At 48.1% G+C, this 20068-nt stretch overlaps 4 protein-coding genes across 5 annotated transcripts; 2 read left to right on the top strand and 2 right to left on the bottom strand.

The window, feature by feature from the left end:
- The first annotated feature begins 117 nt into the window (after positions 1 to 117).
- LOC147042984 (uncharacterized) lies at positions 118 to 3348 on the top strand. The gene is made up of 2 exons (XM_085935289.1): positions 118 to 812; positions 919 to 3348. Exons 1-2 carry the CDS (start codon positions 576 to 578, stop codon positions 2827 to 2829), a joined length of 2148 nt encoding a protein of 715 aa, XP_085791415.1. The 5' UTR covers positions 118 to 575; the 3' UTR covers positions 2830 to 3348.
- Positions 3349 to 3382: 34 nt separating this feature from the next.
- On the bottom strand, positions 3383 to 13270 carry ttc3 (tetratricopeptide repeat domain 3). Its single transcript, XM_085935288.1, has 43 exons — positions 13064 to 13270; positions 12578 to 12681; positions 12457 to 12502; positions 12103 to 12262; positions 11858 to 11939; positions 11636 to 11689; positions 11406 to 11526; positions 11167 to 11252; positions 10950 to 11044; positions 10799 to 10861; positions 10508 to 10562; positions 10248 to 10422; positions 10123 to 10183; positions 9860 to 9965; positions 9642 to 9773; positions 9339 to 9503; positions 9176 to 9256; positions 8924 to 9033; positions 8727 to 8853; positions 8532 to 8651; positions 8359 to 8457; positions 8145 to 8287; positions 7920 to 8068; positions 7527 to 7847; positions 7173 to 7442; positions 7045 to 7085; positions 6914 to 6967; positions 6770 to 6834; positions 6560 to 6697; positions 6045 to 6489; positions 5882 to 5950; positions 5671 to 5820; positions 5449 to 5588; positions 5310 to 5378; positions 5126 to 5222; positions 4917 to 5020; positions 4769 to 4847; positions 4597 to 4689; positions 4367 to 4527; positions 4096 to 4210; positions 3900 to 4025; positions 3693 to 3785; positions 3383 to 3558 (listed from the first exon to the last, which is right to left on the bottom strand). Exons 2-43 carry the CDS (start codon positions 12674 to 12676, stop codon positions 3451 to 3453), a joined length of 5067 nt encoding a protein of 1688 aa, XP_085791414.1. The 5' UTR covers positions 12677 to 12681; positions 13064 to 13270; the 3' UTR covers positions 3383 to 3450.
- A 643-nt stretch (positions 13271 to 13913) lies between these two features.
- Positions 13914 to 15672, bottom strand: LOC147042982 (uncharacterized). Of its 2 annotated transcripts, XM_085936101.1 has the most exons (4): positions 15336 to 15672; positions 14945 to 15264; positions 14580 to 14882; positions 13914 to 14519 (listed from the first exon to the last, which is right to left on the bottom strand). In XM_085936101.1, the coding sequence occupies exons 1-4, from the start codon at positions 15367 to 15369 to the stop codon at positions 14070 to 14072; spliced, it is 1107 nt and encodes a 368-aa protein (XP_085792227.1). In that variant the 5' UTR covers positions 15370 to 15672; the 3' UTR covers positions 13914 to 14069. The 2 variants fall into 2 exon arrangements, with proteins under 2 accessions (XP_085792227.1, XP_085792226.1); XM_085936100.1 differs by having other exon boundaries at positions 13914 to 14882.
- A 60-nt stretch (positions 15673 to 15732) lies between these two features.
- rabgef1 (RAB guanine nucleotide exchange factor (GEF) 1) lies at positions 15733 to 19730 on the top strand. The gene is made up of 9 exons (XM_085935290.1): positions 15733 to 15946; positions 16528 to 16707; positions 16947 to 17146; positions 17247 to 17413; positions 17496 to 17577; positions 17649 to 17781; positions 17846 to 17937; positions 18035 to 18291; positions 18400 to 19730. The coding sequence occupies exons 2-9, from the start codon at positions 16529 to 16531 to the stop codon at positions 18775 to 18777; spliced, it is 1488 nt and encodes a 495-aa protein (XP_085791416.1). The 5' UTR covers positions 15733 to 15946; position 16528; the 3' UTR covers positions 18778 to 19730.
- The last annotated feature ends 338 nt before the right edge of the window (positions 19731 to 20068 follow it).

Genomic DNA, 20068 nt, shown 5'->3' with positions numbered 1-20068 from the left:
AAAAAAGAGTGAACGCCAATTTTACTGAAAAATATTAATTTATTGCAACATTGTAATTTTTTTTTCTCTTAAATTGGTAACGTCCATATTGTGTTGCCATTTTGGGGTACACGTGACGCTTGTTTAATTGGTGTTAGGATGATCAGGAGTGTCCTAGGGGAGAAAGGATCAATAGGACTTTGAGAGCTTCTGGAAAAAGTTGACTACGGGAACAAAAAAAACCCAATCGTTTTTATTTTGGTCACATAATACTTAAAAGGATGTGATCAACGCTCATAAGAGAGGTGACATGTTTCTCCTCAATGAGCAGTTGAGGATACACAGGAGGACTACAACACAGGAGGTAAAGTCTTACACGCTATGACGTCACGGCTGGTCATGGGCGACCACAGCCAGACGTGGCGAGTTCGCCGATAACATCACCTTTTGTACAAAGATCAAGGCCGACACTTCAGCGGGGGGCATTTGACAGAAACACTGGTGTTTGCGTGCGTTGTATTTATGTTTTTACGCGATCTAAATGTAGTGGATCCGAATCTGTGACGTCACCTTTTGCCGACCGAAGCGACCCCGAGATGGAGCCGGATCGTTTACTCAAGGTGGACGCCATCCTAGAGCTGGTTAAGTCCCGCTTCAATCTCATCTCCGCAGCCCAGTGGGCTCTGCTGGTGGGCGGGACCCCCGATTCGGAAACCCAGGCCATCATCGCCGATACGATCAGTGACGTCATCCAGAGGATCTCCTCCGAGGTGGTGCGGCAGTTGCAGCCCGCCATCAGCGAGCACTTGCGCGGCCAATCGTCTCAGGCTCAGGTGAGTTCTGGACAGGTGGATAAGTTTGGACTACAGGATATAGTTGTCTGTTTTTTGGGGTTTTTTTCTTTATCAACGTGCACTTGGTTGTCCCCCATCACCGCAGGTGAGTAATGCCATCGACCGGTGCAGTCCGAAGCTGAGCGAGTGCATTACCGAGACATTCGCCGCCGCCCTGGACCTCCCGCCGCAGAAGTACGAGGGTGCGGTGGAGCTCACCTCGCTGGTAGAGTCGGAGGTGAAGGACCGGGTGACCTCTGCCTTGTCCGTGGCCCGGAACACCGACGAGTGGCCTTCGGAGCCCACGCTCTTCATCCGCGGCACCATGTCCAGCGTGGGCAACCTGGCCTCCATCTTCCGGAAAGCCGTGGAGTATCTGAGACACGTGTTCGCTCGGGCGCGCACGCCGTGCGTGGTGCTGTGCGGCCGCTCGGCCATGAAAGCAGGCGACATGACCAACGCCGTGAGCAGAATCCTCTTAAAGTGGTCTCGGGTCAATAAGGGCGAGAAACCCGAGCCCCAGCCCCAATCCCCACCCCCACCCCAACCCGCCCAAATCAGCAGCATGGTGGACATCGAGACCGTGAGTCAAGACTCCGATATCGTCCAAATGCAGGTGTACCAACAACAACAATCCGACCCAAAGGCCAAGGAGAGCGCTCTGATCGCCGCAAAGGACATCACCAAAAGCATCATCCAGGAACCTTTCCGCGGCTCCGGAGACCGCACGGATAGCCACCTGACCCGCTTCAATCTAAACCTGAAGCTCATCTCCAACAAAGTGAAGAATTTTTTCAAGTCGCAGGAGACGGCCAGCCCAGACGGCCACGTCAAAATGCGCAGGTTCCGTTTCTTCAAATTCGCACGCCTTCAGTTTGCGCGAATGCTGGGAGGACTCAAACGTGCCTTTAAAAACCAAGAGGCGTGTCTTGTGTGCCTCAAGTTAGATCCGACAAAGTCCCCCAAAGACCCCAAGGGGGGTGCTTTCAGATCCAGCACCTTACATGTCAGGCCGTCGCAGAATCCCGTGTTTGAGTTTGAGAGCATCCAGGACAGGGTGGCCAAGATGTTCGACGACCTAGGCCAGATGGATCCAGAAGTGCGCGCAATCAAACTGAAGCGCTACATGGACGACAAGCTGCGGAGCTTCTCCCAAGATCTCTCCTCTCGCCTATACGAGTACATCATGTCCTGTCAGAGCGAAGTCTATGAGGTGCCTTCGAGCCGCTCCAACACGCCTTTCATGGACTCTGTGCTGTGGGGCCGGCGGGGGAAGAAGAACTGGGACGGTGGGCAGAAATTGTCTCCGGAGGTCTTGTATGCCATGACTGAGGATGCGGCCTGGAGGTTCCTGCAGCAACTGCTCCTCTGGATGGAGACGGAGCCGCAAGGCGAGGAGACGTACGCCGACGAGGTGTCCGGTGCAGTCAGCGAGATCAACCAGCTGGTCGTCACGGCCCTCAACACGGAAGAAGACCTGGAGCCCCTGAAGAGCAAAGAGATCCTCCAGACCCGAAGCAGACCTTCCATACCTTCCAAGTCGCAGGCTTCCGAAACTTCCGCGGCGGGACCGTCGACAGAACTTTCCCCCAGGTGGGAACGCACGGCGTCCTTCAACGTGAAGCTGACTCGCTTTCTGGCCTACACGCTGACCACACAGCTGGGCCAGCGCCTGCCACGGAAATGCAAGCAGTCTCTGAAGATGGACTCCCTGATGCTGGCGGTGGAGCATCTGTCGTGCAGGGCCGTGGAGGAGATCAGCCCGCAGCACATTGACAACATCGAGACGATGGCTAACCTCGATGAGGTGATCACGCCCGTCGTCAAGAAGCTCCTGGTCCACTTTGGCTCGCCCACTAAACTGGTGGAGGCTGTGACGCTGGACGAGGAGTCTTTCGATGAAGCCGTCTTCAAGCACCTCCAAACCCAACTCGCAATCGTCAGAGAACAACCCAAAGCCACCAGGGGCCTCAGGTTCTTCTCATCCGTGGCCAAGCTGTGCTCTCGCTCGACGTGACCGATATTGCGCAACTTCTCGCTCCTCCTTCAAGGAGTCAACCCCCCCCTCCCTCCACTGCACATGTGTGTGTGTATATATAGTGTACATACTTTGAACATGCCTGTTATCGGTCATACGCACAGCGGTACCTTTACTTTTCGAGTAGCCAGACACGTTTGTAACGTTTTTTGTTTTTCGCTTAGTGTCTTGAGCGTTAGCATCGAAACTGATTTGAGTGCCGAGTCAGGGAATGCGTTCACTTTGTAAGTCAAGGTACCACTGTCTACACATGTATCATGTACTCAGCTTCGATTGTTGATAATATTTATTAATATTTGTCAATCAAGAATGGCACCAATGGATTTTTTTTGTACTGTACTGAGCATTTTCAGATCATGAAAAAAATTACCTTCAATTTCAACAATTGGCTCTAATGGAAGTCAGTTCTATTTTTACCAGATTAATGCTCATTACCCTATTTTCAGATTTTTTTTTTTTAATTCATGAACTTCTGAAAAATGCCAATAAAAGCGCAAGTTCTGCAAAAAAAAAATGTTAGTGTGTACTCATCTAAAGGAAAACTTAAAAGTTGACTTTTATTCATCATAATTGAGAACAAATAAGTAAAAAGGAATGACATCATGGGGCTTGGCGCCTCCTACCGGGCAGCAAGGGGAAGTCGCTGAACATAGTGTCCTTCCGGCAGGTGGGACACGAGGTCTTCTCCTTCAGCCACGATGTGATGCACTGGACGCAAACAGTGCAACGTGCGTTCAGAAAACCAAGCATATGGGACTGAGCAAGACTATTCTTCTGACTTCTGGATTCATTTCTTTTCTTTTTTGGTCTCGTATTTCAATATTTGACTTAGCCCCACTCACTTCTTTGTGGAAGGTGTGTCTGCACTCCAAAACCAAGCAGTCAGGTGGACTCATTTCTTCCTGACAGATGATGCAATCGTCCTCCAAGTTCAGCTGCAATCACGCACACGAGACGCAAAGCATCGGATCGGAGCTTCTCGTTGGAGCAGGTAGCACTTGAACGGATATTTAAAGTATGCAATGGCTATCTGGAGTGACAGCGTTTACCGGACTGGAGCTGACTGGCGTTTGGGAGACAGACTTCTGCCAGACCGAAGAGGTGTCTACCAAAGGGGGCGTGGCCGCATCCCCAAGCCTGGTGGTCTTGGATTTGGCCCCGGATGCGACAGCCTCCTGCGTGGACACGGCCAACGTGAGTGCATGATGAAACCGAGGCCAAGTGCTGGTCTTTGTCATGGTCTACCTTGTGGTCCAGGATGAGCTGGCTTACTCCACTGACCACCTCTTGGAAGCTCCAGCAGCCCAGAGTGCCGCCATTGGCCGAGCGCAGATCCTTAAAAAACTTCACAAAGTCCGACCTTGGTGGGGGACGAAAGGTGGTCTTATGTTTGTGGTTGAAATCATAATGACGGTGAAGCAGAGAAGGACTGAGAATTTGTGCCATAGGAAAAAAAAAATGCTTTTGCATACGGGGACTGGAAAAAAAGATGAGGAATCAACATTCTGTTAGTGACCTGGTATATTCGGGGAAGATGGCCCCCAGGCTCTCCATGGCCCTCTCAAACATCGTATTTCCAGCTTGCGCGAGTCTCGCCGGGTTCTCTGCGGCCGGGGCCGAGGCGGCGGGCACCGGCGGCGTGTCAACGACGCTCAAGACGTCAAGATCAGAAGACAACTGCAAACAATTCAGCAAAGTGAGCCGAGTTATTTTGACATCGCCCGCCGACGCTATTTGAAGTCTTACCGGAGAGACTCGAAGATCGGCCCGGTCACGACTGAGCACGTCTTGGACCCTTTGGCCACTTTTGACTTGCTCCACTTGTTGCTTGTAGAGCATCTGGAGATACGAGAAGAACTTTGACAAAAGAACAACAAGGTGACAACTTTCTGCGGAGCATTTCATCTCCTTTGTGTACCTCAGCAGCAGCGATTTTCTGCTCCAGCTCTTGGACCTTGGCTCTCACGTTGTGCCTGTTGGCGTCCAGGGAGGGATACCTGACAGAGGATAACTTGGAGTTAAGTCCAGGCCGAGTCTAAAAGGGTACTGGTTCCTCTGCTTCGTACCAAGGTACATGTTCATCCAGCTTGGCCAGCAGAGTTTTGGCGTCGGCCAGCCGGGCGTGGAGGCCGTACGTACATTGGTACCGGCTGCTCTCCAACTTGGACAACTGGTGGTGCAAAGTTGGGATGGATGACTGTGGTGCTCTATTGTTCCACCGCTCAAAATATTTGGACGTTGTTTCTCGAAACGAGTCTCAAATTCCAGAGCTTACTTGGGCGCTGAGGGATCTTCTGGTTGCTGCGGCGATGGACGTTTTGCAGCGGTTGATCTCATCTTCCAGACTCATCGTCTCGGCTGCTGCCTGGTGGCTTGAAGATGGAGGGAACAAAAAAAAAAAAAAAGTCCATTATTATCATCGCACAAAGCCGTCTTATTGTGCTGAAAGAAAGACGCACCTGAGCTCTAAGAACTTGTTGAACTTGTCGTCATAGCTGGCCTGGTTAGCTCGAATTTGCTTGGTGAGACTACATGAGAACAAATCAGAACATCATTTCCACGTTGACCACATTTGATTCGTTTTATTACCATACACACCGCTCTCGCTCCTCCACCAATTTTGCCGTCTCCATCTTGAGGACCTTCAGAGTCTCCTGGTTGGCTTTCTTCTCCTTCTGGTCTTTCTTGACCTCCTCCTCAAGCTTCTGCTGGAACATACTCAACTCTTTGTCCGTAATCTTGATGGGGAGGGAGAGTCGGGGAAGTCATTTGAGACATGAATCAGATCCGATGGCTTCACGTTCAAGTTCTCGGGCTCACGTTTATGTTGGTGCGGATCTCCTGGATGTCTTTCTCCAAGGACGCCAAGGTTTCTTTGTGCTCCAGATCCACCGCTTTGCGGTCTTCCTCCATTTTACTCATCTCCATCTGCAGTCGTTGAATTATCTCAACCCTATTGTTGATACCGCCCTGGAGAAAATCGGTTGTCAGGATGCGACGTCTGGACAGGAACATCGACGCGAGCACCGACCTGGATGTTCTCGTAAGGCCGCAGAGGTTCCGTGTTCTCCGCAACGCATTTCTTGACCGCTTGATATGTCTGAGGGTAAAACAAAAACGTTTGGTCGTTTTTGCTTTACGTCTAAATGAAGGAGATGACAATTTTCAGACTGAAATCATCGGAAGTATCTTACCTGTGTCTCTGCGTGTTTCTTCACATCGACTTCAGGTGAGGTTGAACTTAAATTACTAACGACGGAGCAGAATTCCCAGGACTCGTCCACCTCGCAAGTATAAAGATCCAGGGATCGAAAGTCATCGGGGGAAAGCTTGTCATGGTCCGAGACGTCGGCGGGGTCTTTGCCCGCATCCGAAGTTATATTAGCAAGATTTGGGCCAGGTGAAACTACGCGGGGAGACTGCGGGCAGGCGACCTGCCACAGGGCCACGGCGTGTTTGGCCAGACCCATGCGGCCGCCGATGGTGACGAAGCGGGTGGATTCCAGCAGGAAGCTCTCAAAGCCGCCCGCCTGTCGGATCTTGACGTGAGCCTCGGGCGGGAAGTTTGCCATCTCGCTGTGAAGCAGGGGATCGTCGGGCGGCAGGGGGCCGTGCTCCTCGAAAATCTGGGCAAAGTAGCTTCGAGGGCAAACGGAAGGGGTCATTTCAATTGTCGCCACAGTGAAGGACTCAAACTAGATGTACTCACTCGTATAAATTCTCCACGGCGGGATCCAGATTGTTGTCCAAAACCTGACTAACGCCGTTGTACCCTTCATCAAAGTTGGCCACTTGCGACCGAATGTGGACGGGAATACTAAAAGGCTCATCGGGGTTCAGGAAAAATCTGTCAAGGAAAATTAAAGGACTTTGTTAGGAATTGTAATTTGAACATCCCGAGCGGACGGACGCGACTTACATGGGATCTTCTTGCGCCCATTCATTGGCTGCGTCGTTTTCACTCCCGAAAAAATATTGAAGAATCTGACGAAAGAGGTTTAGAGCAACAGATTACACCTGGGGACTTTTGAAATTGTACGAGCGACCTGGGGCATAAGCGCACCTTTGGATCTTTTTTCTTCCTTCGCACACGACTCTTATCACCCGCAGGAAAACTCTGGAAAAAAAGAGATTGTGGAACGTGTGACGCGCTCGTCGTTGGCTTGAAGCATAAATGTCTCCTGTGTTGCTTACATTTGGATTACCAGACTTCTTCAGAACTGAAAAATGTCCACCTGGGAGGGGGGAAGAAAAAAAATTGCAGAGTTGAAGGTCACATGATGATGCATCTAAACATCTCAAAATGAGGCGTGAATACATACCAATCATATTAACAAAATATTCATCAAGTAAAATATTAAAGGAGGTGTAAATGTCCTTATGCTCTTCCAGAGCCCAGATAAAAAGTCTCATTTGGTGCGGCGGAGCCTCTTTGATATGTTTAGTCAAGTTGCGGGAAAAAAAGTTGGAGTCATGGGTGCAATACTCCGAAATAATCTCCTTGAAAGGGGCAAAGGTCACCAGCGGGGCAAAGTCCACATCATCCAGTTGCTCCGCGTTGCGTTCAACGAAGGACTTGGCGGCCTTAAGATCTTCAGAAGACATTACAGGAATGCGCTCAGACACATGTTCCCACGATGACAGCGGAAGAACGATAACGACGAGCGAGTTCTGACCTGCATCGTCGAGCTGTCCCGCCCAGCGGCCGAGCTCCGCGTTGATATTGGAAGTATTGGACAGCAGATGGATGAAGATGCGCGCCCAAACGCGATTCTTCCTCTGGAGGAGCAGCTCGGCGGCCTGATCCAAGGTCTCCAGACGCTCTTGCTCCCAGTTGAGCATCTTGACAGCCAGCTGGTTGCCCCGCGCCGAGTCCAACTCCAGCCAGGGCTTTAGGCAGGCGCTCACGTCTGACGCGGCCAGGGCCTTCTCCTGGCGCAGCAGCTGCATCATCTGACTGACCTGCACCAGGATTCTGTCTTGGTACAGCAACCAGGCTGGAAATGGGAATCCAAAGTGATACATGATCAGACACGTCCTCTGGGACCCGAATGCATTTTGGTACCTACCCTTCTGCTGAGTCGGCGCGGCGGATTTATTTTTTTGCTGCGAAATGTCATCACTGACGCCGGTGGTCTTGGTTTTCGAGATCTGCTGCTTATTATTATTTTTATTATTCTCACTTTTACATTGGTTCTTCTCCTTGGATTTCTTTGCACTGCAACAACAACAAAAATGTCCTTGCTTATTTCCGTTCGACTTTCCACGCAATTCGTTTGAGGGCGACTCCTCACCACGCAGGAGGCTTCTGGTTGACTTTTGGCTTTCTCGGACTCTCCGCCTGTCGGCCGGTGGCCGATATTTGTTTCGCCAGGCCCGTTGCGTCAATATATTTGATAGAGTCGATTGTACCGGAACAGTCGGGAGTCAGACACGGCTGTAAAGCGGGCACAAAAATAGAAGGTGGTGAGGAGGCAAAGGAAACAAATGGCGGCGGTGGGCTGTTACCTTTGGGCTCTTGTCAAAGGACGAAGGCTTGAAGGCTTTCCAGCAGGCGTTGTGGTATTGAATGAGGCACTTTTGGCTGCACTTGAACTCAACAAAGCCCTGCGGGTGACGTGTGCCCATTTAGTGACGTAAACTCCCCCTCTGGAGGGATTATTATTATTTTTGAAACTTACTTTAAAGTCCGGCTCAGTGATGTATATATTTTTGGAAGGGCTGAGGCAGTTGTTAAACCGACATGCGCCATCGGGCCGAGGAGGGAATTTGCAGCATTCGATGGACTCTTCGAGAAGTTCCTGAAGCGACAAAGCGCAACGTGAGATGGCAGAATCCGAATCGGCTTCCGAATCGAGCCTCGGATGTCGTCTTACTTTAAAACAGTCCGTCTCGGTCTCCTTGACAATTTGGTCGGTTTGCGGCCAGGTGAGTTTACCCGGCGTTATCTGATTCCGCAACATTTGCAGAGAATCTTGAAAACGTTCCAGCGCCGTCGCAAACCTGACGAGAGGATCGACTTGAGTTGAAATATTGGAGACAACAATCCGAGCCAAAACCCCCGTGACTGTACTTTTTCTCCTTGAGGTAAATTCTTCCGTAGGCGTAGTGAACCAGACCCTGGAAAAGCCTCTCCTCGTACGATTGGATCTCCTTCAGAAGTTTGCGAGCTTCTGACAGCTCCTGCCGCGCAAAAAAAAATAAAAAATCCTATTAAAGCACAAAAAAACTAACGACAGAAGCCATGAAAACCCCAAAAAAAAATCCTGAGCTGGAGGTTTCAAATTACATGTCAATATTATATAACAAATAAGTGAGGCGTTACCTGAGGTTTGCCAATTTCAGTCAAGGCAGACACGCGGCCGTAAAGCACCAGCTGCATATCCAGTGTAGAAAATCGAAGTTTCTGGTGATTAAAAATAAATTGATAAATAAATAAACCAATCAATCAATAAAATAATCCAAAGTGGTCTGCGGCGCAATCGTGCCTTCTTTTCGTCCGCTGTAAAGGTGTCGAGCAGGCCTAGCGCGTAGGTGAAGAAGGTGTCAGCTTTGTAATAGCACTCTCTGGTCAGGTACGAATGAGCCGACGTCATGACGTGTCTCATCGAATCTTCGGCGAATCGGTTTCTGTCAGGCTTCACGTGTGCGTGCTGAAGGGAGGAAAACACAGAGAAAAAAAATCGATATTGCGTCGATGGTGAACCGCTGCCCGTTGCCGGGATCGATACTTTGAGCCTTCCCACACTTTGGAATATATTTGAACAAAGATTAGTAAGGTTCATTCTTACATCCATACTGAGTGTGGATTTCTTCTTCTGAGTTTTGGTTGGCTCTTTGGCAGCAGCCGTCTTGTCATTAACTGCCGTGGAGACAAAGAGAGAACCGGCTTGGTTCTGCTTGCTTATTGTTCCCGTGGCCGCCTAGCAAGAGGAACGAATGACAAGTAAGTTTCCCTTTGAACTATAACACTCGCGTCACAAGAATGTTTGGGCGGGTCTTGACACACCTTGCACACGTCATTAAACTTGTCATTATTATTGGTGGTGGCGTTGCCTTTTTCCGACAGCCGCTTCGTCTCCTCAACTGTCGACTTGTTAGTGTCCTCGGCTTTACTGGGAGGGAAAACAAGGATTGCTTAGAAAAAAAAATCACTCTCCTTTTTCAAGTGTATTGATGCCTTGACACAGGCAAAGCAAAACAAAACAAAAATAAAACATGATCCGCAGCTAATCGTTTTAAAAATTTGGTAAACATGCTCATTGCTCTTACGTTGGCTTCTGGTTTTTTTTAGGCTTATCCACTGTGCTCTTTTTTTTCTTGGGGGGTGCCGCTGAAACGGGAAACACCAGTGTGAGTTTTGGACACAGCGCTCGCAAACCGTAAGTCAAGCGCACCTTTGCTACATCCAGTTGATTCTCGAAGCGCGGTCTTAAACCTGTCGCATTGCTGTTCTAGGTCTTTGACTCCACCAGGGTCGGAACGAAGCAGAGACTGCGCCATGTTGTTGCAGTTTAAGGCCCACTCCACCTCGCCCAACAAAAACAAAGCCTCGCAGTAGCGGTAGTGGCCCTGGAAATGAAACCGTGGAGGTCGTTAGTCGCACAAAGAAATAATTAACATAAATGTGCGACTGCAGGGGAAGAACAAAAAGTACCTTGACCCAAAGAGGTTCTATCAGAATGGCCCGTTTTGCATCGCAAGCAGCTTCTCTGTATACAAACGAAAAATATATATGTATTCAAACCACCAAGCACATCAACAAAAGACTATCGGGGGGGGGGGGGGGGGGGGGGGGGGGGTCGCTTTTTAAAATACACACGCTTTGCTTCTGCAGTTACAACCCTTAAAAACAAAACAACAAAATTGAAGCTGCTGACTGAGAGCTAGGAAAGACTTTTTAGCAGAGGGCAGTGTTTCACTTCTCAATTATGAAACATGTACTCACAGAAATTGTTGACTGCGGGTATAACAAAGCGCCCGGTTGCTGAAGGCGATGTGGTTTAAAGGACTGCGGAAAGAAAAAAAGATAATAATAATCATGCTTAATAAATCATTTCTAGTCACAGCCTCATGGGGGTGGAGTCGGGGACACACACTTCTTTTTGATGGCTTTGGAATATTCAACAACTGCTTGTTGGTACTTCTCCTCCTGAAAAAGAAGGTTTCCCCCCTTCTTGTGGGAGTCGCTTTCCTGTCAGAGTGGTGAGAAAGCTCGACTTGAAACGAAGAATACATTTTAACAAAATGCTGGCAACTAAGAAATTCTGAAACTAAGAAACTAAAAAAAAAAAAGAAAAAAAAGTAAAGTCTTACCATCGCGGCACGCTCATTGGGGTTCAGTTGGCACCAGGTCTCTATATGACTCTTGTCGCACACCACGTCAGCGATGAAACGGACGACTGCAGAGAGACAAAGAACCGCCTGAGACATCAACTAAAGTTTCTATTAGCAAGCAAGATTTTGATAGTTATGCTGTGACAGTCCAGACATTTATTTTTCTCTGTACAGTGAGATTTGGACCGACAGAATAGTGTGAAGCAAAGGCAACCTACACTCGACAAACATGTAGGAAATAACTGCGTAGCGCACACGTTTGTTGCCCAGGAACTCGAGATGAGGGTGTTTATCTTTCCCCAGGAACTCTTCAGCATCCTCAAGCGCCTCCGGCAGGTGCTGAGTGCACATACAGAACACACACGGAGACATTCAGAAGTGTCTTGCTATAACAGCGAATCCTTCGGCAATGGAACGGCAGATATCCATCGACCCCTCCCCAGACTACCTCACGGAAGTTGAGGGAGATGAAGAGGAGTTGGAATATTTTTTCCTTGGTGTACTGAAAAACAAGACAGAGGCAGAGAAATCCTCATTTTCCACTTCAGTCGATTAATCAAGCGGGCAAGCGTTACAGTAAGTTGTATTTTGATGTCTTTAAACGTACAAGAGAGACTGCAGTTATGAGAGCATGGGTTACCCAGATGGAGCATGCAAAGATTGGACTTACACATGCCATCTCCAGAGAGTAGAGAATTGCTTCCAGGATTTCCACCTTGGTCAGTATCTTCTGACTCACATGGGTAGGGTCGCTTTGCGAGACACACACACGAAAAATGACTATGTTGCAGTTATTTCCCCTCACGATTACGATTTAAATTGATGACTCTAAACTAATGTGTTACTTGGCCAGTAAAGGAGACGGACGCTCATGTCGAGACCTGCTCATGCACAAAGTTTGACGAGGAGACTTACGATGGGTTGAGCACGCCGCAGCGTAAGGCCCACCGGAAGGTGTCGTGCATCGGATCCAAGTTCAACAGGAGGGGCATCCAATAGGTGTGAAGTCTCATCAAATGTGCTAATACATTTTTTTCATGCAAGGACATTTTGCTCCAGGATTCAGCTATGAAGACTAAGCACACGCACAATTGAAAATGCAGTCAGCCAGAGAACACCACAGCATGTGCCAATAAACAAAGACAATCAATGTTTGTTTCACGAACTCATGAAGAAGGGTTCACATTTGCACCATTTGTTTTTTTAAACTCAATTTAGCTTGACCGTGTCATGATGGCTGCCAGTTCATTCTTTCTTGTTCAGATTTACCTTTAGCGTGGCAGACGGGAAGACGACAGGGATCCACAATGTGAGACTAAAGGAAAAAATGGGAAAAAGAATAAGAGGCATGAGTCCCGACAGACAACTAAATATGCTCATTCTAACGCACTGTTTCAAGCAATGGAAAGTCGCCGTTGTCATCTTCCTCTTCTTCTTCCCTTCCACAGCCGCAGGCCACGAGCTTGCAATCCCCGTCGAACGTCATCATCTCCTCTGAAAATCAAGTCAAAGTTATCTAAATAGCCCTAAATCACATATTTACTACTCTTCATTCCTGTGGCTCTTATCTCTCCACTTTGCGTGAAACGAAACTCAAACGGTGTCGATCTCCTGTCTATCCTGAATGACTGACAAATCAACCAAATGAAGTCACGTTTATTTATATAGCCCTAAATCACAAACAAGTCTCAAAAGGCTTCACATTGTGTGAATTCAAAGGTGGAGGAAACCAGGATATGTAGCTGTTAGCTAGAAGCTAATTCTAGCATTGAGCGCACGAGCTAAGCTAAAGCCACTTACTGTAATGTTGTCACTCAAAAAGAAACCAGGAGAGAAAATCACGCAAGCGGCCTCATGGGCTCGTTTGTAGTCTTACCGCTCAAATGCTCTCTTTGGTCGTCGACGAATTGTCCCGAACGACATCAAACGGGTGCACTTCTGGGAGAACGAAATATGTTTCACGAGATAAACAGAAATCACTGTAAACGTTCTTTTTTTTCAAGTAAAACTTAAAAAACTTTTCCCTCTTTTTGGACGAGCACGATTGACGATATCCAACCGGACGTGACGTGTGGTTCACAAAATAAAAGGGGAGGAGCTCAGCAGTTTCCTTTTTTTTTCCCTATCCGAATGAAATAGTTTCCATTCTAATAAAATAATTAAAAGGTGTAGGATAGCACTTTGAATAAAAAAAAAAATCATGATTAAGTCATAAAATGTACTCACTGTCACCTATGGGAAATCTTATGACGCTGCAGTTCCAAAACCTAAACAAAATACTGTACAAATAACAGCAACAATAATTCCCCCAAAATATTTGTTAGGGTTTATAGATTAGTTTGATCCTATGCTTATGTTGGAATGTAACCTGTAATAATTAACATAGCTTGTCCTGTCTTAACAAAATAGTAGAACAAAGTGCTAAGATCCTTTGAACTGATTGACCAACTGCAGAGGAAGCAATCAGAGGTGTTCTGTTTACACAATATCGTAAAACACCCCCTGCTGTGACCCCCTGAGAGGCCAGGGGGTCAACCCCACCTTGGCCACTCTCACCCCCACCCATTTCTCTCAATACTCTCTTGCATAGATCGAAGGTCAGATTTTGTTCAAACATTTCTCTACCTACAGTAACGAACATATTCTCCACTTGCAAGTGCTTAAAGGGCATACAGTCTCCCGTGTGGTTCTTGCAAAATACGTTAGAGTGGGAACATCTCGAACAATATTCAACATTTATTTTGTTTTCCTTTTATACTTTACATATTGACACACACAAAACAACACATGCGACGATGAATAAAAATTAAATACACAAATCTGTAGTATGTGTATGATAACAAGAACTGGGTTTGCTCCTACTTAAGCGGTTCCAGACCCGTCTAGTCTGTGCTGAGCTCAAAAGCATCCTCTTGTGTGAGCAGTCGTTGGAAGACTTTTTTGGGGTGCAGGAAAAAGCTTCTGCTGTGCTCCAGGTCTTGCGCGTTTATGATGCGCGTCACCAGAGCTTGCTGGATGGCCGGAGACTCGCAGGGGTGATGCCACACGCCGTGACTGACGTTTCGGCCCGGCTCGATGACCAGCAGCCCCTCTTTGTGGGTTCGACAAATGCCGTCGTGGCTCGTCTGGTCGATAGTCTTCGCTCGGCTGATGTTAAAGGAGAGCTCACTGGAGCAGGTCCCGTTACCATGATGCTCTGCTGGTGATGCTGCGGTCTCCTGAATATTCCTGTGGAGGTAGACGGTGTAACCCTGCAGCAGATGGTTTAACGCCGTCTTGTAGGACAAACGAAGAGACTCTGCCGACCCAGTCGGTACCGAATGAAGACGAACCTGCTCAAACAAAAAGCGTAACGTGAGACGACCAGTTGTGTGTTGAAAAGGTTCACTGACCTGGTGTATCCTCATGTGGAGATGAAGCGCAGCTCCGGTCAGCCACTGCTGCATGGACACAGAGCTCATCCTCTTCTTCTTGGTCATCCTGTGATAATGGTCCAACATTTCCAGTTTCAGCCAATTGTCATAGATCTCCGTCGTCTCGGCCATTAGTTCCTCGTCGTTGGCCAGACCCGGGATCAGGCTCAGGTAGTTGTGCGCAATACGGCCGATTCGTGAAGAGACTGCAATCCCAAAAATATTTTTGGGCGGGCTTGTCAAGGGCGATTGGCCAGCCTCTGCTGAAATGTTGCCTCTAACCTAATGAACAGAGAAAGATTTGTGAATTTATCAGTCAAGGTTACAATAAGTAGGTTACGGACCTGTTGGGCGACATGGTCCAACAGCAAGGACAAAGCCAGTGCGACGACGCCGACACCCCCGAGCGTGACCCTGCCGCCCGGCAGCTCTCGCTTGAGGCGGAGGCCCAAGACCGCTCGCTGCGCCTCACTCAAGCTTCTCTGCAGCGAGGTGTATTGGTGCTGCAGTGCGGCCGACGAGTCCAGAGACAAGAAGGCGCCTAGGACCGGGTCTAGCGAGATGTTCGGGACCGTGTTGGCGTCACGGGCCACCAAGAACAGTTCCTGGATGGTGGCCTGCGAGGGAAGGCACAAACTGGGGCCCAGCAGGATCATGGCTGAAGCTGACGGTGTGTGTGCAAACACAAGTTTGTTTTAGTCCATAGTATCTGCGACCTTGTGAGTGTTTACTTACAATCAGTGACGCAACCGGTCAACCATTGGAACATCACATTTCCCCTGCTCTTTCACCTTCTCTCCACAATGTGCATGTTCTCACCGAGTCTTGTGGTGACACTAATTCAGACAGCAAATTTGCTAAATTACTCATCTCAGATGTAAAATCACTGCAACATTGCACCAATTACCCAATGTTTACTCGCATAATGAATATATTGTAATTATAAAAAGAAAAGGCATTTAATGACAATTTGCTGAATGAAAATGACTCAACAAACTACAAACGTCAAACCACACGAGACAAAATCCAAACGAAGACACTCGGCTATTTCCGTCGAATCACGTGGCCTGAATGTCGACGTTTTTTTCCCCCAACATGCCCAGTGACGTCATTCTTAAATCCCTCCCTCTTATCTGAAGGCTGATGGACCCAATAAAATAGGTACAATGGTGCATATCTTGCTATATTTTTCGTCAAAAGTACGCGATTTTATTCTGGGGATCCTTTAACTTTTCGACCGTCTCACAAAGGAGAATCTCGAAGAAGCTTCTCGTCGTGTTCGGCAAAGTTGACCGCAATTGGAACTGAAAGAAAACAACCACATTTGTGCATCAAAAACTAAACAGGTGAGCATTTCACCATCGTACATTTGTGAGAAAATGACTCATGTTAAAATTTCACAGCTTGCAATTCCTCTCATGGTCGTCCTACACGGTTTAGCTGCAGCAAATGGGGCTAACGTTAGCGACATGCCACTGAAGGTGCAATTGCCACACTAAAATGTTTATAGACGTTAAAATGCCGAAGTTAAAATGCAATGTGGACTGGAATGCGGGTCAGCAAATTATAGCAATGCTTAAAGCCCAGCAAAATGGAGCCTCTTGTGTCTTATAGGGTAGCATTGGACAACATCTGTGTTCCTCGCTGGCTCATCGACCGTGCCCGCATTTTTTTGGGTTCAGGTTTTTTTTTACTGTGTACTTTCTATGATGCCCTTCCTTGTGGGCAACTTTTCGAATGCCAACTGATGAACGCACACTCAAGCACAATGGAACTGCCGTCATCCAAAGTTCACACCCTGACACATGCAGACGTCACACGCCACCAGCAGGCAGAGCATTTAGACAAAAGTAGTCCTTTGCCACAAGGTTATTTGTGTGCTAATGGTATTTAGACTTCCCACCAAAAACATTTTCTTGTTTTGCAGCATGAGTCAGAAGACGGAGCGTCGCGGCATCCACGTGGACCAGTCGGAGCTACTGTGCAAGAAGGGATGCGGTTACTATGGCAACGCTGCCTGGCAGGGCCTGTGCTCCAAATGCTGGAGGGAGGAGTACCAACGGGTGCGCCAGAAGCAGATCCAGGACGACTGGGCCTTGGCTGAAAAGTACGACTTATGTATTATCATGAAATAAATAAAGAAAGTGCTGCGATGTACAGAATGTCCTCATTTAGCATTGACTGCACTGCACCTCCAATCCGTTAGGTGGCGCTAGTCAACAATACCGATTACATGTCATGTTGAGAACAATTTTTTTTATTTGGAGATTTTTTTTAAACTTTACCTTTAGTCAATTTGAGGCGAGTTGTTGAAGTGTAGAACGTTAAGCTGTGCTATTGGACCAGGTTGCAGCGAGAAGAGGAGGCAGCAGCGTACGCCAGCAGTCACGGTGCTCCGGCCCAGACCCAGTCCACGCCGCCTTCGTCCCAGTCTTCGCTCGGACCCTTTTCCAAGTTTGAGGAGAAGAAAACCAACGAGAAGACACGCAAAGTAACCACCGTCAAGAAGTTCTTCAGCTCTTCGTCGCGCAGCGCTTCCAAGAAAGGTACTGTTGAAAGGAGAATCTTCTAATACATGATCATTGTAGTTAATTACGGTCTGTGTAAAATGTGCTGCGTGTTTTTTTTTTTACCTCCTGGCATCAGAGTCCCCGGAGGTGAAGGTGAGCAGTCCGTCCGTGAGTCGCCATGCCAGCTTTGACTCGGACCAGGTGTCCAAGGACTTTGCAGACTTCCTGAAGAACCTACAGCGGCCCGGCCGTGAGATTCACAAGCAGTGCCGCAGCTTCCTGCTCAGCATGTCCAGCAAGAAGGTGGCCACTAAAGTCCCTCAGAGCAGCTTTGCAAATATGGCAGCCAGGATGCAAACACATTTCATAAACTGATTTGTTTCAGGAACTCAACGCAGAAGAAGTGTCGGAGTGCGTTCAGGACTTTTACCAGGGCCTGGCGGACCGTTTGATGAGTCACTTCAAAGGTGGGCCAAGACAAGGACATCTTCTCCTCCGTGAAAATGAAAGGGTTGCGTCATTGCGGCATTTCCGCCAGGTTCCTCCGAGTCGGTGGAGCAGGTGATGGACCAGGTGGAGAAGTACATCATGACTCGTTTGTACAAAAACGTCTTCTGCCCGGAAACCACAGATGACGAGAAGAAGGACTTGGCTATGCAGAACCGAATCAGGTGAGCGTGGCGCGTCTTGGGTTCTCGCCGGCCTCGACCGTCTCAACTCAACTTTCCTCGGCAGAGCTCTCCACTGGGTTAACGTCCAGATGCTTTGCGTGCCAATGGACGAGGAGATTCCCGAAGCCTCTGAGAACGTGGTCAAAGCCATCACTGGTAACTTTTGGAATTTCTAAGTGTAATAAATCTTCAGAGGAAAGAAGGTTTAGCTACGCTTTCCACAGCAGTCGTCCATGTGTTGTCCCCTCTCCAGACATCATCGAGATGGACTCTAAGAAGGTCCCCCGTGACAAGCTGGCGTGCGTGACGCGCTGCAGCAAGCACATCTTCGCCGCCATCGGCAGCACCAAGAGCGAGCCGGCGTCGGCCGACGACTTCCTGCCGGCGCTCATCTACATCGTCCTCAAGGCCAACCCGCCAAGACTTCAGTCCAATATCCAGTACATCACACGCTTCTGCAACCCCAGCAGGCTAATGACCGGCGAGGACGGCTACTACTTCACCAACCTGGTCGGTTTTCCTTTTAAATATCAAATTATTCCACAATACTGATCTCCAAGCTACTCCACAAAGATGAGCTCATTAATGTTCCAAAGCATCTTCTTGTTTTTAACCCAGTGCTGCGCGGCGGCCTTCATCGAGAAGCTGGACGCCCAGTCGCTCAATCTCACCGCAGAGGAGTTCCAGTCCTACATGTCAGGGCAGGCTTCGCCGCACTCCGACCGGAACCGCTCTGACGCCACCGACTCTCCGGCCCTCAACCCGGCGCTGGCCCAGCTGCGACGCAACCTCACCCTCTTGTCGGATCTGGACAGCCGCCAGGACACGCTGATGGAGGCGGCCCGCCATCTGCACGCCGAGCTGCTGTCCTGGTCCAAGAGCGTGCGAGGGGAGGTCAGGGACGTCCTGGAGAAATACCCGCTGAACGTGAACCGGCCCGCCGACGGCGACGACCAGCTCGGCGAGCCTGCGGCGGGCCGGCTCTTTGCTGGCTGACCAAGTCCAAACACAACACACCTGCTTGCAAAGGTCCACGCATTCCATTCAATTCGCTTTTTAGTGTTTGGAAATGAAGTCCACTATGCTCACTCAAAACTGGACAAACTTGAACGAGGGGCCCACCTTAACGCTGCTATTTTTTTTAAAAGAAAGTTATGACATTTTTAACTTTTATTTAAATATTCGCTACATTTTAAAATGTTTTTAATATGACTACTTGAGGCTATACGACATTGCAAGACAAGACAAAAAGTATTCTTTAAATTGCGACTTTACCCTCCTGGATAAATATCCAACTGCTTCATGACACAATAACACATACTGACAAGTAAAAACAGAAATGCAATTAAAAGTTTATTTATTATTGTTACTGCCATATTGTTTAGTAATGTGATTTTTTTTTTGGGGGGGGTCGTGTGTTAAGAGGTTGACTCTAATGTGCAAAATAGTGAAAAGGCGTTTTTTTTTGTATTTTAAAGGGCAGGTCAAAGGTCATGGCTTTCTGCAGGAAGTGTCGAGTGCGAGAGAGAAATCACGAAAAGGGGCGGGGCCTACAAGAAGAGGTGTCATTGGTTTTTCAAAGTGGAGATTGCGTTCACGACAAATCAAATACACCTTACAAGATTAATTGATGTTTGTACATGCTTTTGCAAACAGGGGACACTACATTAGGCACACCTGCACGCGCTAGTGGGAATCAAAGTTGGATTACAATTTTTATACTCTTGCATTACCTTTCCTTAGAATGTGCAGCTGTACTTAATGTTTCCCATTCAAATACATTTCTGGAAGGAGGGAAAAGGTGATAAAAGTTTTACAGACTGTATACAGTTAAGCCTTGTCTACACTAACAAACGTCTCCAAATATCTTTGAAAATATGACCAAGTTCGTTCTTATTTGGGTGGCATGTCCACACATTGAAAAGACAAATAAAAGATTTCCCTAAAAATGTTCCCTCAACGTGCTTGACTACCTGCGATATGCTTCGATGGCATCGCTTTCTTCTCTCTTTCCTTCTTCCATCTTGTAGCGTTCTAGACAAGATTGTTTCTCATATTCTTCCACAAAGATTTGCATTTCATCATATGCACAACTTCTCTCCTTGCATCTGAGTGCAGGAAGCCATTTTGTTCAGGCCTAAGTCACATGATCACCACCTTGTCTCTTATTGGCCAGACTACAGCAAACATGTTTTGGTTGAATGAACACGTCCAAATAATTCCAAACATGTTTGCGGTCATTCTACCCAAACCTTGAAAACAATTCTAGCAATCACAACGTTTCTGA

Source organism: Syngnathus leptorhynchus, chromosome 17 (genome assembly GCF_054491065.1).
Source record: "Syngnathus leptorhynchus isolate UIUO chromosome 17, UIUO_Slep, whole genome shotgun sequence".
Taxonomy (NCBI): domain Eukaryota; kingdom Metazoa; phylum Chordata; class Actinopteri; order Syngnathiformes; family Syngnathidae; genus Syngnathus; species Syngnathus leptorhynchus.
The sequence above is the reverse complement of the archived record's forward strand: the minus strand, read 5'-3'. Positions and strand labels throughout refer to the sequence as shown.